At 41.9% G+C, this 16802-nt stretch overlaps 1 protein-coding gene across 1 annotated transcript in view; it reads right to left on the bottom strand.

Annotated features, from left to right (window-relative positions):
- Positions 1-16470, bottom strand: part of OXCT1 (3-oxoacid CoA-transferase 1) — a 137988-nt gene extending 121518 nt beyond the window's left edge. The window contains exons 1-3 of the mRNA XM_047860143.1: positions 16216-16470; positions 7279-7387; positions 6108-6198 (exon numbers count right to left, since the gene is read on the bottom strand). Of these exons, the coding sequence (XP_047716099.1) occupies positions 6108-6198; positions 7279-7387; positions 16216-16293 (278 nt within the window). The 5' untranslated portion in view covers positions 16294-16470. The remainder of the gene's footprint in view (positions 1-6107; positions 6199-7278; positions 7388-16215) is intronic.
- Positions 16471-16802: the final 332 nt, after the last annotated feature.

The following is a 16802-nucleotide window of genomic DNA, read 5'->3' as shown; positions in this document are numbered from 1 at the left end:
TGTACTTTTGAGATATGGAGCCGATCCCCTCAAGACTAATAATGCGATTGGCACTAGGGGGCGCCAATCACCTCAGATTCCCTGTCTCTTGGAAAGGTAGTTCTTCCCCACACTCACACACAATGCATTCTCCCTGTTTGCCCCCTAATACCTAACCGGGCCTTCACTTCTTCAGGTTAATAATTCCATTCCCCTACATTCAGTTCCACCTGCAGCCTGCCCCATCCTAACAGATCTTCTGTACAAAAGTAATGACCTGTCACTTCTCTTTCATACTCTACATCAACTATATTGGAAAATCCTGACTCTACTTTCAAATCTCCTCCAGGATCCAAGCATTTCCCACTTCCTCCTCCATGACCTGCACCATCTGCTGTCTCAATCCTGCAGCAACCTTCCCTGCTTCTACCCCCGCACCCTGTAATCCACTCACAAAATGGTGGCCAAAAACATAACTATAAAAACAAAGTATGTCAGATCACATTACTGCTCCGTCTTAAATGCTGCAATGGCATTCATGTATTTATGTGAAAGCAGAGATCTCTAGAGTGGCCTGCAAGGCCTCGTAAGATGGGATGCCCTTTAGTCTCAGACCTCATTCCACCCATTTCCTTCTTGCTCCCTTTTCTTCTGCTGACCTCCTCACTATCCCTCAAAACCCCAGGCATACTGCCCAAGGCCTTTGTGCTGGCCTTTCCCTGACTCACAAACTCCTCCCCAGGTAACACAAGGTTCCCCCCTCACTTCTTTCAAGTCTCTGGTCAACTGTCACCTCAATGAGTCCCTCCCTTGGTTTTGTTTTTTTTTTTTTTAATTTTTAAATGTTTATTTATTTTGAGAGAAAGAAAAGGGAGAGGGTGAGCGGGGAAGGAGCAGAGAAATGGGGAGAGAGAGAGAATCCCAAGCAGCCTCTGCATTATCAACACGGAGCCAGAAATGGGACTCAAACTCGGAGCCCAAACCAAGAGTCTGATGACATTTAACCGATTTAATCGGTTTAACTGACACAACCACCCAGGTGCTGCTGATTGCCTGATTTTATACTGAAAACTGCGGATCTATTTTCACGCTGCCAGTCCCCCTTTCTTGCTCTTTTTCTTTTTTTTTTCCACAGCACTATAATCTTCTAACATACTGGAAAATTTACTTGTTTGTTATGTTTCCTATTTATTGTCTGCCTCTCCCCATTGGCATGTAAGGTCCACAAATGCAGGGAACGTGGTGTCTCATTCACTGCTGTACTCCCAAGCACCTGAAAGCCAATGCAACACACAGAAGGTACTACATAAACACAGAATGTTTATTGAATAAATTTATTGCTTGATTTCACTTTCCCCCTCCTTACTAGCTCATCTCTAATAAAAATGAAAATCACCAAGTCCTTATGCTGGATATTTTCTATATGCCTGTCCAGACCCATTCTCTGATCTCCTGCCTTCCCTGTGCCAGGATGGCTGACTCTAGACTGAATCAGGGGGCTCCCCTGCCCTCTGGCTTCTGACCAGGTAAGAAGAGAAGGATATCGGGATTTATATTACCCCGACTCTCCCTGGCAAGCTGCAGCACATTGATAGCCGTCTCCATAAAGTTTTCTCCCAGGTCCTAGCAGCCCCTTCCCCTCATTCTTCAGACCTAAGGCTGGTGGTAACAGTTCTTCTGTTATTAACTCCAGGGAAATTCAATACTCATGTCGCTTTCCCTCAACCTTAACCTCTCCTTTAGAGAGAGTCCCTTTGGTAAACTCTCTTCAATTACCCAGTATCAGAGCACCATCGATATCCCCTGGAGCCCTCTCTAAATAAAGTTGTAACAATAAAATAATCCATGAAGGTGAATATAGTCCATTTGCTTTCTGTAGTTTTAAATACCCAAAATTCCCTTCAACTATATAGGTCCATATGATAAACTAGAATGTACTTGCCCAATTCACTGACTTCGGAAATTTTTCTAGCCACTCTCTCATGACTCTCTGGCTTTTCAACCCATTACACATTTGAACTTGGCTCTGTCTGGAGATGAATTCTCTGTATTTGTTGATCTTGGCTCTGGGAACTATGTATATTTGGCCTTTGCTTTCTTCCTGGATTAACAACCTGGCATGGCATCAAAGCATAAACTGAGCATAAAATGCTCAGCCCAGGCTACCCCTGACCAGGTATAGAGTTAGTGCATATACCTCAAAAAATGCTGTTAGATAGCTTATAGTAAGAGTGTCTTCCTTCCACATATTTTCTAACTCCCCAATTCAGCAAACATACATCCCTTCTTCCTGTGTATCAGACACTGACAATATAAAAATGAAAAAGGCAAGACCTTTACAATATAAAGAGAAAAGAAATACACATGTTGTCTTTTGCAAATGAGAAATATACCATTCCTAGTAGAGAAACATGTGTATTAAGACACCTCGCAGCTCTCTGATATTAAAGGTCATTTTGATGGAATTTAAAAGAGATTATCTTGCTTGCCTTTAGAACCCAACATTTTTCTAGCATACCTAAGGAGAGAGAGATTTGACCTTCCTCCTATAGTACAACAAACTCAGGTTTCAAACATTTCAGTGGTTAAAAAAAAGTCTAAAACCAAGAATTCAGTAGATACATTCATGTGTTTCATGGAAGACATAAATGTTCCAAAAGTATCTTTCATTCTTTGAATCTAAAATTTCATTTTCTGGGGGCGCCTGGGTGGCTCAGTCGGTTAAGCGCCCGACTTCGGCCCAGGTCACGATCTCATGGTCCGTGAGTTCGAGCCCCGCGTCGGGCTCTGTGCTGACAGCTCAGAGCCTGGATCCTGCTTCGGATTCTGTGTCTCCCTCTCTCTCTCTGCTCCTCCCCCGTTCATGCTCTGTCTCCCTCTATCTCAAAAATAAATAAACATTTAAAAAAAAAAATTTTAATTTTCTGAATTTTAATTTCCTGAAATCTCATTAATTGGAAATTCTTGCCAAAACAAAACTCTAATAAAAATTAATTTGCAACCATTTACCAAGCTGTATTTCTCTTCTTTGCTCTCATTTTAGGCATACTTAAATCTCAATTACAGTTTTTACTTTGATAGTATCAAGAATATCAAAAGAGAAGACAATGCTATATTTGGACAAAACATTAGTTTATGACACAGTTATATGGAACAAGTGAACATTCCCTTCCATGAGCCAAGCAGAGAAGTTCAAGTATACATCCCAGGAAGTGGTTAGCCCTTCCCAGACAAAATAATCAAATCTTAGAGGAATGCTTATAATCAGACAAGATGGCACATTCTCTCTCCATTGAGCCCTACAAAGCTGCAGCTGCCTCAACAAATAATAAAGTGGCCACTGTGAAGGAGCCACCTGCCTTTACTTTCTGGTTCAAAATCACTGGTGCAGAAACAGAAATTTTATTTAGAGTGAAAAACTGCTCATTGGGCCCTCACAGAGTTCCTATACCTGACTACTATAATACCACATATAAGCAACAGTATTATAACCACAAGCACAGGGGCATATATATCTTCAGATAGTATTTACTCCGCTTCTGCACGTAAGCTGGACTGTGCTTGGAGTTGTCTAAATTCCCACCCACGAGAAGTGTAATCTAAAATAATCGTCATGGGGCACCTGGGTGGCTCAGTTAAGCATCCCACTCTTTTTTTTAATATACGAAATTTATTGTCAAATTGGTTTCCATACAACACCCAGTGCTCATCCCAAAAGATGCCCTCTTCAATGCCCACCACCTACCCCCCCCTCCCTCCCACCCCCCATCAACCCTCAGTTTGTTCTGAGTTTTTAAGAATCTCTTATGCTTTGGCTCTCTCCCACTCTAACCTCTTTTTTTTTTTTTCTTCCCGTCCCCCATGGGTTTCTGTTAAGTCTCTCAGGATCCACATAAGAGTGAAAACATATGGTATCTGTCTTTCTCTGTATGGCTTATTTCACTTAGCATCACACTCTCCAGTTCCATCTACGTTGCTACAAAGGGCCATATTTCATTCAAGCATCCCACTCTTGATTTTGGCTCAGGTCACCATCTCACAAGGCTGCTTGGGATTCTGTCTCTGTCTGTGTCTCTCTGTTCCCTCCACTCATGCTCGTCCACATGCCCTCCTTCTCTCTATCTCTCAGAATAAACTTAAAAAAAAAAATAATAAAATAATCTTGTCGTGAGGAAATGAGTGTGATTAATATAACATACCTAATCTTCCCTTACTTTTGAATTGATTGATATATAGTTTATTGTAAAACTTTTTGCTCATACAGGCTTGTAATTCATATATCAAAGTCTTTTAAAAAATAATGAAAAGCATGTTTTCAATTTTTCCTACCTTCCTAATCAATCCATATCAAAGTACTGATTCATCTAAGTGATCATGAGGGGGAAAGTTTATCTCATCAAGACTAACAGTTAATGCTACATACCAAGGGAGGTAAGGGGTACCTCATGGCAACAGGTCCCTTTCATAACTAAAAACAAAATAAAAACAATCAGGAGTCCTGACCTTTGAAAGACTTCCAATGTGGGCAGATCCTTCCATAAAAAGCCTTTTTCTAAATGAGAGAGAAGTTATTACTTCTAAGTTCTCTCCATTTACTCAACATTTCAAACTATCTTTGGTTCTCCAACAGAGCAATGCTAAGTTTTCCTTATTTGTCTGACTCTAATGGCCAAAACAAAGCCCTCGTTGCCATAGGCCTCTAGGATTTAAACCCACCTAATTGAGAGAATCAACTGCCAATGAGGATATGCAAAGTGCCTTCTTCATGTTCAAGATTTGTGTGGTTATCAGTACTTACTCTGCATCAAGAATTTACACTGATTTATACCATTTCTTGTAAGCACTGAGCTAGCTGGAACACCCAACAAAGTACTGATAGTCAAAAGTATTTTAATAATTACAAAGTAAGTTCACAGGGCATGGGACAGGTTTAAGAAATATCAAGTGATCATGAACAAGTCACTTCCCTATTTACAAATGAGTTTCCTCTGTTAAATGAGGGAACTAGAACAGATAACCTCTACAAACCTATCCAGTTCCAGCACTTAGTGACTCTGTGCCTCAGGCTCAGCATAATACGGAAGAAAAAACTACTTTAAGCAAAAGATCAGTCTGTAATATACCTCAGGGAATAAATACAATTCAGTATACAAAGAAATGCTAGAAGTCTCCAAAGGAACCCAGAAAGGGGCAAAATCAGTAAGTCTAGAGAAGTTCTTTAATTGGATAAGGTTTCTTTGAGGATGTACAACCTGAGTTGGATCCTGAAAAATGGGAAAGATGTGGATATGCAGAGAAAAGGTGGGAGAACCTTCTAGATGAAAACAAGAGCATAAATAAACTCAGCAAAGAAAACATGAGCACAAATGTAGGATCTGTCTCCTGTCTTAAACAATTGGTACAATTTACTCTAAATTGCATTTATGGTACTAGGCTAAACTGCAAATTTAGTTAATTTTTCAGTTTTTTTCTTCCAAGTCGTTCACTGTTGAAAGAAAACTGATAACTTATTGCTTTATATAAAAATACTTTTTTTCTTCATAACATATTTTAATGTGCATGCCATTATTAAAATGTGATGGCTTATTGTTGACCACTTTGATTGAGACCCTACTGCCTTAAGTCCTGGCTGCGTATCCTCCTCCTTCTACCAAGACCAGCAACATTTTTAATGATTAATGATAACCTTACATATCATCTAGAATATGGTATAACCAAAGGAAAGACTTGAAGCATATTTCAAACCGCTTGAAATCTTCCACTATACAGAATGATCTATAATAACAAAATATAAAGGGACATCTCTGAATTATAAAATCAAAGATTCAATTTGAAAATACATATCTTAACTTTAATAATATATTTGAAATTTAGAAAAATAAAAGCACATCAGATTAAGAGACACATTTATGCAAGTCTGCTTTACTTATGATTATGAAGAATGGTACCAAAAATATTTGAAGAAATGTAACCTCTAACTCTTGAGCTTGTTAAAAAACTATCTTTTGATACTTGAGCATGTTGCTCATAAAATGAGGAAAATTTTCATTTCATTCTTAAACTTTGTATAAATATTATAGAGAACTGTCATTTGTTTCAAGCCAATTGTTTTAAAAATGCACACTTACCCTGCATTGTTGCTGACTGCAGTCAGCCCTTTTACTCCAGTCTTTAGTAAAGCTCCTATAAGGTTCTCTGGAATCCCACATAACCCAAAACCTACAGTAAGTGAAAAAGACAAATGATTTGTGAAGAGGATAATGTTCTTTCAGAGAAATCTACGTGTTACTCTTTTCCCTTAAAAAAGAAAAAAAACGCAAAGCACATTATTAGATCTACTAAGTGAAATATAGACATATCTCAGCAACTCAGTAAACGGCTACACAGCTGTATCCAAATGTTCTGGACCATTGTGTAGCACCAGACATCACCGTCAAATCTTTGAACCTTAAGAATAAAGACAAATGCAACCTGCTAATATGGTTACACGATGGTTACACATTGCATATCTTACACTTTACTGCATATCTAGAGTTTAGAATTCAACCTTTATGTAGCTACTTATTCAAGCATGTTTGTTTTATATGCCTCAGTAGAGTTTTGCAGAATCAGAAGCCTAGACTAATGACTTTTACTTCTTTGTATCTTCCACAATTTGTCAAATAGTATTAGGTTTAAAATGGACATTCAATGACTGATCAGTTGAATGGATGAAGAGCAGCCCTAAAAATAAGGTTAGCCTACAACCAAGGCCTAGAAATTAAAAAAAAAAGAAAAAAAAATCACAAGAATCAGGCAGCAAGTTTAATGAGTGTGAGACCGTGGTTCTAAAAGACATTCCAAGCAAGGTGAAACAATAGAACTCAGAGGCCTCAATAATAGATAGGTGCATTTATGCTTTCTATCTCCTAAAATGAGGAATAACCAGAGGAGTGGCTAGCTAAGGGATGACAAGATCAATGCAGATGTTTTAAGTTAAACAGAATTCCAAAGGATCTAGGAATGTTTTCAAAGCTACTAATAAGACATCCATTTTAAGCTTCAGCTTTTCAAAATAATAGAAAAAGAAACACAAAAAGAAATAAAACGTACAACATTAAGTACTATAACTTAATAAACCTTTAACTAATAATTACATAACATGCTGAATTTATTATGAATAATAAAAATAAAATAATGAATTAATAATAAAATAATTGGCATTTTTAATCTACATAGCTTTGCCACTTTGATTTCCCTGCTTTGCTAAAAACATAAGAATGTTACCATCACAAAAAGGAAAACAATACTATTACTCACCACCAACCAGAATCGTTGCACCATCAGGAATGTCTTTTACAGCTTCCACTGGATCTGTATAAAATTTGGTATGGCGATGTGTACTGGTTGAAAAGTAGCCAACACATCCCTAAAATATTTTTAAAAATTTTTAAGTGAATAATCATTTAGAGACATATCTTTGCATACACATTCACTTTTTATATATGCAATGATAATTTCACTATCTGCTCTTTGAAAGAAAGAGTGGGGCTGCAAATAATTCACTGTAAGAGTAGAAAGGACATACCCTATCCACACACTATCAACAGACTTCCCTTGTGATCATGATGGATGCATCCCATTATATAAAGGAAAATTCTGTGTCATTTGTGGCTACCCAAAACACTGAAAGTTGATAGCCCATACACTGGGACTCAGATTCACAATAATGATGTCATCAAGCATTAGTTTCTGATAGTGAGCTAACCTTCCATTCGGTCAACAAATATTCATTGAGAGCTTACTATGTGCCAACTACTATGGTGCTTACTTCCATCCAGTAAATGCTAAGACATGACTGCTGCCCTGGAGATCAGGTATGGTATAACCCATATACAAATACGTAGTTGGGCCCTGACCCAGTCTTAGGTCAGCGAATGCCTCCTAAGAGGACAAGTAATGACCAGCACACAAAAAGATCCATCCCCCTATGGTGCTTGGAGTTTATAGATGCTGCAAAAAATATGAGACTATGACCTATGAGAGAGGTGTGCCTAGTCTTACCACAGTGATCTATTCGGTGCAAAACGGGTTATCTAGTGAATATTCACAATCAGTTTTAAACGGTTTCTCTCTTTATGCTTCATACACAGTATGGACAGGAGAAAAATCAGAGTTCACTGTGTTGTAATCGTTCATAATCAATGTCACTTATCCTTTTATTTCTTATTATACATTCAACCTAAAAAGAGAAGGAGTAAAGAGCATGGCTCTTGATTCCTCATATGCTGCCATGTTAAAAGGTCCATAAGTGTTGTAAACTCACACGCACTGCCTTACCAGTCTTTGACAGACGACCTATGGGGTCAAGGTAATGGCATTAGTAAGTTTCTAGCATTCTTTTCTTCCTCTATAAACTTCTTTCATAAAACGTGTCAATTACTACAAAAGCCTATTGCCTTTAAGAGAACTATACTGAAAGCCAAATAATATCTGCAAAGGTTACACAGATGACTTTTGTCCCTTTAAATTCAACCTTCAGCCAGGTCAGGCAAACACAGGGGGTAGGACCTGGCACACCACCCAAATGCCAAAAATAAAAGGAGGCAGAGCTAGAAAGGAAATAGGCTGAGCTGCAGACAGCTTACTTCTCTGTCCCATCCTCAGCAGCAAGGATTTATTGGATTCTATTTGAACACCGAATATTTTTTTTAAATCCTGGAAATGAAAAGTTCAATAGCCTCAATAAAGAGGCCAACAGATGAATCACAAAATAAAGTTAAGAATGTCTCCTTGAAATTAGAAAAAAGAAAAAGACACAGGTATTCTAATCCCACCAATTCTTTTTTTTTTAATTTTTTTTCAACATTTATTTATTTTTGGGACAGAGAGAGACAGAGCATGAACGGGGGAGGGGCAGAGAGAGAGGGAGACACAGAATCGGAAACAGGTTCCAGGCTCTGAGCCATCAGCCCAGAGCCTGACGCGGGGCTCGAACTCGCGGACCGCGAGATCGTGACCTGGCTGAAGTCGGACGCTTAACCGACTGCGCCACCAATTCTATTTACAGGTCAAGTTTCTGAAGCGGAGTAAGATTTTGTAATTGTAATGTACCCAACACTGTGTTACAGCAAGACCAGATCCCAGGTTTCGGCCTTCATCACAGAGTCCTTCTACCACAATATGCTCCTTTCCCTGTTTTTTAAAAGCCCTAATCTTACTCTATTTCATTATTTAGAGACAACAAATCATTATGAATACCCTATTTTTTCACGAGGAACTCTACTGTCATTATCTTCACTAAACAGTGAAGGACAAGTCAAGTCATTGCTCTGTACACCTTAAACTTAGTGTTGTTTGTCCATTATATCTCAGTAAAATTGGGGAAAAAGTGGAAAAACATGAAATATATAAATTAATGCTAATCCTATCTCTTACCAAAAAAAAAAAAAAAAAAGTGGGGGTGCTGGTGAAGAGTCAGGGCCTCAGCAGGAGGAGGAGGAAGAAAATAAACGAATTCATCTACACCCAAGCAGTCTAGGGGAGAGGTCACCCTGAACTACTTATCTATAGACTAAGAAACATGAATCCTATAGAGAGGAAGTCAAAAGAAAAGTCATTTCTCCTACAGATCCAGGACACTTTTGGGGTTCACAACGAGAAACAAAAGATAAACAGACTTGACAGGTCTTCTGTTCCTCTGTTTCAGCTGAAAACTAGTATCTTCATTAGTCAGAAATTATTGAAACACTTGCCCCACACCTTGAAAAAAAATACCTCAGAAGTATTTTAGAAAAGACTCAAGTGTCTCACATTTATCCAGATAATGAAAAGCTAAGCACAAATAGATGCTCAATGTTTGCAGGGAATGGGAGAATGGCTCAATATACTTAAGAATTTATGTCCAACTTTGTTTTTTTCATTTTTCACACATTCGGTGAATGTTTGTTGACTTTTGCTACCTGTTACATTGACAGTTGATATCTACTTGCTGAGAAATCAATAGCGTGGCTTAATGGGCCACACTCCAGTAATCCCGGGGCCAAAAATACCCTTGTTTCAAATTCCAGTTCAACCACAATTGCAGGACACTGAGAAAATTGCAAAATCGGGGGGGGGGGGGGGGATTTTAAATTTACAAAAGGATGACAGTTGTTTCTCAAGGATACAGTGAGGATTAAGTAATGGTATAGCAGAAACACTCAGCCCTGGCCTCAGTCCTGGGCTTGGACTACAGAAGATACCCTGGGGATGTTTGCTTCTTTTGGAGAAGATTAACTTGTCATTGATTGGAGTTTAGTTCTCATTTAAAAAAATTTTTTTAAGTTTATCTATTTTTGAAAGAGAGATTGGGGGGGGGGAAGCCGGGGGGACAGAGACAGAGAGGGAAACACAGAATCCGAAGCAGGCTCCAGGCTCTGAGCTGTCAGCACAGAGCCCGACACAGGGCTCGAACTCATGAACCGTCATGAGATCATGACCTGAGCTGAAGTCAGACGCTTAGCCGACTGAGCCACTCAGGCACCCCAGTTTTCATTTTTAACCTCCCTGCTGTACCCTACTCATACACACATGAATGTACATATTACTGATTTGACAAAGAATTTTTTTTAGCATGACCCATGCTAGAGCAAATTAATCCACACCATTTTTGTTGAGGGTTTGAAAAATGGGTCCTAGCTTTAAGATTACTTGAACACGTTTATTTTATTTGTAGTCAAATTTGCCATTCTAAGTATTCAAAGATTACCAGGCAAGAAGCTAGAAGCATGCATGCAGGTAGGGAGGCAAAGAGGAAGCACGGTGTCTGAAACCAGTTGCACCAGAATGTTTCCTGTGTATCTTTAAGGCTTCAAGTCTTGGGGGGGGGGGGTGGGGGGGGGGGGGGGGGGGGGGGGGGGGGGGGGGGGGGGGGGGCAGCATCCTAGGGAAAGCCTCTGGGTTTGTTTTCTGAACAGGCTTTCTCCCTGCCCACATTCTCTCCCATACCCCCAGCCTTTGGGAGTCAAGGAGCATCACTGCTAACACCCTCTAAGACTAAGCAGGAGAGGTGCCTTTTTTCTTAGGTAACTGAATTCAAAGTGAAGCTATACGCTGCTCATAAATTGGCATGTCTTCTAAAATGCTAGAACAATGAGGTAAAAAGACCCAAGTACCATCTGCTAATAGCCTTCAAGTTTGCAGAGGTTACCAAAAGAACAAAGAGCGATGAACTGCTCAGCTTCAACATCTATTTATTCTGAGGATAATTTTTTTCACCAAGGTCTTCTTTTATATTCACCTAGTGTATTTCATTTTGCTTTTCCACTCTCCCACCTTCTGCAAAATTTCACTTTATGTTGCCACTAGTTTCTGCTATTACTACTGGAGGAAGGAAATAAAAATGACTGTACCGCAAAAGATCAAAGTACTGAAGTGCAAGAAATAATCAAAATGCTTACACTACAAATTTTTTTCTATTTAATCTATTTGTCTTTTTAAAATCCTCTCCATCATCACTCTTTGTCCTCTGGTTCAAATTCTTGCATTTAGAATCTGAAAACGGATTTCACAGTTGAGCCTAAATTTCATCTCATGACTTCCCAACTCAGAATCTCCTTCCTTTCTTACCACTTCTACCAATACTTCTTGTGCCTAAATTTCTTTTTTTCTTGTCATTCAATGCTCCAGAACCTCAAAAAAATGCACTTCATTTTGAATTCCTTTAAGGGAAACTCAACACAGCATATTGCTTTTTTATCTTTAAATTATCTTATCTTAATGATATAGAACTGTACACCCAGGTGATACTGACCTTGTCACCTTACAGTTACATAAATCAGGACACAGGAAGACTGATACTGCCCACTTCAGTATGAAAGTTTGATCCACAGAAGTGGGGAACAGAAGTCATATGGAGAGAGATGAAGAGGACCCTATTGGAAGGAAAAGACAGTAATACGTGGGTGGCTAAACACACACACTTGGCAAGGAGCATAGAGTACCACGGCCAAGCAGAGGTGATGATGTGTTGAAATGCTTTAGTGCGTTTAGTGTGAAATGCTTTGATGATGGTCCATTACGGGACAAGTACCTGTCAAAAGGTAGAATGTTCACCTTAAACTAAACACTACCAGTTACACACTTATAACATGAATAAATAACTTGAAAGGAGGTCACAGGGAATTACTGACACTAGGCAATTCTCTAAATCAGGAGCATACTGTTTCTGAGGGAACATACATGTTCTATTCCAATGATGGATTGATACCCAGCACTTTAAAGGAGCACAGGTGAAGGAGTGATGCATTCTGCCTGGTATATCAGAAAGCACGAGGAGCTTGCCAAGAGTTAAAATACTAATGAGGATGGGGAATCCAGAAAGAGAAGAAGCAGGAGTAAAGGCATGGAGATAGAAGGCTCTCACTGTGTTTGCTCAAGAACATGTGGGATCAGGTCCCATGGAGAGAAGCTTGTGAAGATAAGGCTAGAAAAGGAGACTGAGACAGGTTGTGGAAGGCTTTAAGGACCATACTAGAATTTCAACTTCATCCTTCAATGAGGAAGGGACAGCAGAGTTTTTGAAACCCAGATGTCACAACTCCTATAAAGCCTGAGACATGAAAGTGGCAGAGGAAATCATTCTTTCATTCACCCATTTGATCAAAAAAATATCCATTTTGCATCAAACATACTAAATACTGGAATACAGGATTAAACAGAAAACTACTCAGGGGGCACTTGGGTGGCTCAGTTGGGTAAGCACCTGGCTCTTGGTTTTGGCTCAGGTCATTATCTCATGGTTCATGGGTTTAAGCCCCACATTGGGCTCTGAGATGACAGTATGGAGCCTGCTTGGGACTGTCTCTCTCTCCCTCTCTCTGTACCTCCCCCATGCTCTCTCTTTCTCTCAAAATAAATAAATCTTAAAAAAAAAAAAAAAAAGAAAAAGAAAAAGAAAATACTCTGGCATAGTCCCTGCGCGGATGAAACTTATAAACTACTCAGGCTAATAGTCATTAAATAATTACAAAAACTTAAATACAACTGTAATATCCGATCAGGGAGCCGTAAGGAATAGATGGTTGCTGGGAAAGAGTACCAAGGACAGACCCACAGAAATTTCAGGAAAGGTACACACATGGCATCGCTTATCAACTGGAGGTGGAGGGAAGAGGGGAGGAAAGAAGGATACCAAGACTTCTAGCTTACACACTGGATGGATAGTGGTACGGTTAGCCATAATGAAAACAAAACAAAACAAGGGAGGAAAAAGCCACTTTGTGGCTGGGTCATTTTGGGTCAGAAAAAGCTTGAAGCACTAAGTGACATCCAGGTGGAGTTGACCAGCAAGTTGTACCAGGACTGCAGCTCAGGGGAGAATGGAATTGAAGGAAGATATGGGAAAAAATAAGTTCAAGAAAGAAAGGTAAATAAAGTATTAATGGTAGTTTGAGGACCTTTTCTAGTAATAATTTTCCCCAGTAAATGGAAAATAGTATTAAATGCTCCCTCTAAAATAGTAATGGAGAAGAAAGATAACTTCAGATAGTCTATTCAAATCTAAATCCATGCCAATGGCTCTGAAATGTAGTCCTCAGACCCAAAGCATCAACATCACCTGGGAACTCATTTATGCAAAGTGTGCTTCAAGCCCCACCCACCCGGCTGGTTGCAGAGGACCCTGCAACCTCTCTGATAAAGCCTCCAGGCAATTCTGAGGCTCACTCAAGTTTGAGAGACTTGCCAAACACACACACAACACACACACCATCTAATTTGGGCTGTTGGTTATGTTTAGCAAAAAAGTTCTCAAGGTTACTATTTCTGTTTGTCCACAGAGTTCTTTCATCCATATATTAAACATGTATTGAGTGTCTATACTATGCCTGATAGTATATAATGTTGAAAGGGATGGAGGGTGCCTGTGTGGTCATATCAGGTGAGCGACTGACTTCAACTCAGGTCATGATCTTGCGTTGGTGGGTTCGAGCCCCACATCGGGCCTCCCTGCTATCATTGCAGAGCTCACTTTGGATCCTCTGTCTCCCTCTTCTGCCCTTCCCTGCTCATGCTCTCTCTTTCTCTCTCTCAAAAATAAATAAACATTTAAAAATTTTTTAAAAAAGTGTTGGAGAATAAGGTATATGATATTGTTCCTGACAACCAGAAACTTTCGTCTTGTTAAGCAGTCAACGTATACATTTGAAAAGTTAAACAAGCACCCAAGTGTTAAAGTTTAAGGGAAGTTAGAGATGAGAACTCAAGGACTAAATAATCGTAATGCCAAGTGCCAAGCCTGAACAAACACCTGCATGCAGGCACTTGGATCTATGACAATCAAACTGGAAAGGAAGAAACTTTAGACCCTCATATGAATTTTTAATGAGGTACAGCCTCTAATTTTTTTTTTTTAATGTTGGTTTATTTATTTTGAGAGAGAGAGAGCCTGAGCAAGAGCAGAGGGAGAGGCACAGAGAATTCCAAGCAAGCTCTGATTTGTCAGCACGGAGCCCAAGGGAAGGGGAGGGGCAATCCTGATACCATGACACTGAGCTAAAATCAAGAGACAAGAGAGGCACCTGGGTGGCTCAGTTGGTTGAGTGTCTGACTTCTGCTCAGGTCATGATCTCATGGTCCATGAGTTCAAGCCCCACATGGGGCTCTGTGCGGATAGCTCAGAGCCTGGATCCTGCTCTGGATTATGTGTCTCCCTCTCCTCCAACTGCTCATGCTCGGTCTCTGTCTCAAAAATAAATAAACGTTAAAATTTAAAATAAAATCAAGAGACAAGAGTAGGAGGCTTAACTGCCTTAGCCACCCAGGCGCCCCACAAAGCCTCTAATTTGTAACTGCCACCTGAGAAGAGGTTTGCTGGGCTTCAGAAGTGGTTTAATGCTATACCTAAATATGGAAAGTGAGTAAATTACACTTAGGCAAATAAGTAACTGGCAAAAGAGCAAATGTTTTTAACCTCCAGGCAGGGTATCACAGTGTCCTGGCATGCATTAGTTTCAAAAGCACCTGCAGCAATGTGACTGAAGGTTACTCAAGTGCCCTTCTAATAATGCTTTATAAACCCAAAGCTACCTGCAATTACCAAAAAGCTTCCTTTCCTAAGAGGCATTTATGAGTAAAATGTTCCAGTTCTACATCACCCCCTAGCATTTACCTAAGAGGCTTAGTGGCCCCTGAGTTCACTGTTGTCAAGAGACTGGATTTGGGAAACAGTAATGGGGCGGGGCAGTCTGTGAGTACACCGTGTGCAAGGTATGTTTTTCAAGTACAAAACTATCATTTAATACGCTACTAAGTTAAAAAGGTCCCTTTTCGTTGTTGTTCTCTTGCAAGGAAGAGGTTCCATGGTTACGATGGTAGCGGAGATGCGCTACACTCCACTCACTTCTGGGCCAGTACTGGCCTCAGGGAACTCGGAACACGAATTCCACCTGAGCTTGGGCTACATTTAGGGACAGAGCAAGGCAAAAAAAAAAAAAAAACCTATCAACTAACAATCGCCGCGAAGAGTGTCTCAGGATACCACTTGTTGGCGAATTGGCAGTAAGGGCGGAACAAGATTTTCTAAGGGTTTGAAAACGGAAATCCTCCAACGCGGATGCCGGCGCCCCAGACCGCGCGCGAGCCACGGCGGGCCGAAGCGCTACAGGCTTCTCCGCTGGATAGAGAAGATGCCCAGGCGTGCGCTCCAGTCCGGGTTCCCTTTCCCACCGCCGCGGTGCTGTGCGGCGCAGCCAAAAAAAGGAAGACAGGGAGGGGACGGCATTCCACCTCCAAGGCACCCGGCATCCGCCCCCTCCGCGGCCGACTCGTGCTAACCAGCCCTGGATTCTGGGCCTCTAGAGGCCCCCCAGCCCTCAAATCCCAGTGCGGGGTGCAAACCTGCCCCCTGCTGCCGTCACCCCTACCCCGCCGTAGACACGCGCGCCCTCCCGGTGCCCCCCTGAGGACGCGATTGTGCCCTGAAGGGCGTCTCGCCGCTGCCAAACGCCGTCCCGCCCGCTTGCAGCCCCTTGGCGCGCCTCTACGCCTGGTCTCGCCTGGCTCGGGGAATCGGCTGCAGAACCGCGCAAAGGCAGCCACCCGAAGGAGCAGAGAGGCAAGGCAGGCGTCGGTGCGTCTCGGTGCCTCTGGACCCGGCGCCACGGATGCTAACTTGTAGGTTGGACAGCGTGGGTGCGGGCAGGGGAGAGGACACGGGCACACGCGGGGTTTCGTCTGCTCTCTGGCGGAGCGTGGCCTTCTTCGCTTGCACTTTACCTTGGACCAGACGCCGCCGGAGCGGCAGGTGGAGGCGCAGAGCCAGGGCCAGGCGGAGAGGCGTTTGAGAGCCGCCATGTTCGGGGCTGGGCTGGGAGGAGACGGCGAGCTGCAGCGCGCGCGTGAATGTGTCGGAGCGCTGCCGGACCGTCGCCGCGTCAACGGGAAGGGAGCGAGAGGCAGGCGCGCGAGGGGCGGGCTGGAGGCTCGACCGCGCGTCGCTGACGTCCTCCTGCCTCCAGTGCCCTCTGAGGCTGCAAGTTTATAGAGACGCGAGGCTGGGAGGGGCCGGGAGCGTAAGCCTGCGTTGCTAGCGCGGGTCGCGGGGGAAGTACCCCAGTCCTTCGGCCCCGGAGTCTTTTCCCAGTGCCCGCGGGTTTCGGGCAGCTGTGCCCCATGCACGCACTTGCCTAGGCAGCCCCTTGTCGGCCTGTTAGCTTTGAGGAGGCGTGGGAGTCGGCCTTCGCCAAAGTCTTTGGTAATTGTTGGCCTAGCATTGGGGCAGCGCAGGGTCTCTCGGAGCCTGTTGCTTTTCCAAGTCAGTGTCCGGCACGTGTGTGGGCGGCACGTGTGTGGGCTACCCCCTC

Source organism: Prionailurus viverrinus, chromosome A1, assembly GCF_022837055.1.
Source record: "Prionailurus viverrinus isolate Anna chromosome A1, UM_Priviv_1.0, whole genome shotgun sequence".
Taxonomy (NCBI): domain Eukaryota; kingdom Metazoa; phylum Chordata; class Mammalia; order Carnivora; family Felidae; genus Prionailurus; species Prionailurus viverrinus.
This window is presented reverse-complemented; position numbering and strand designations above follow the sequence as displayed.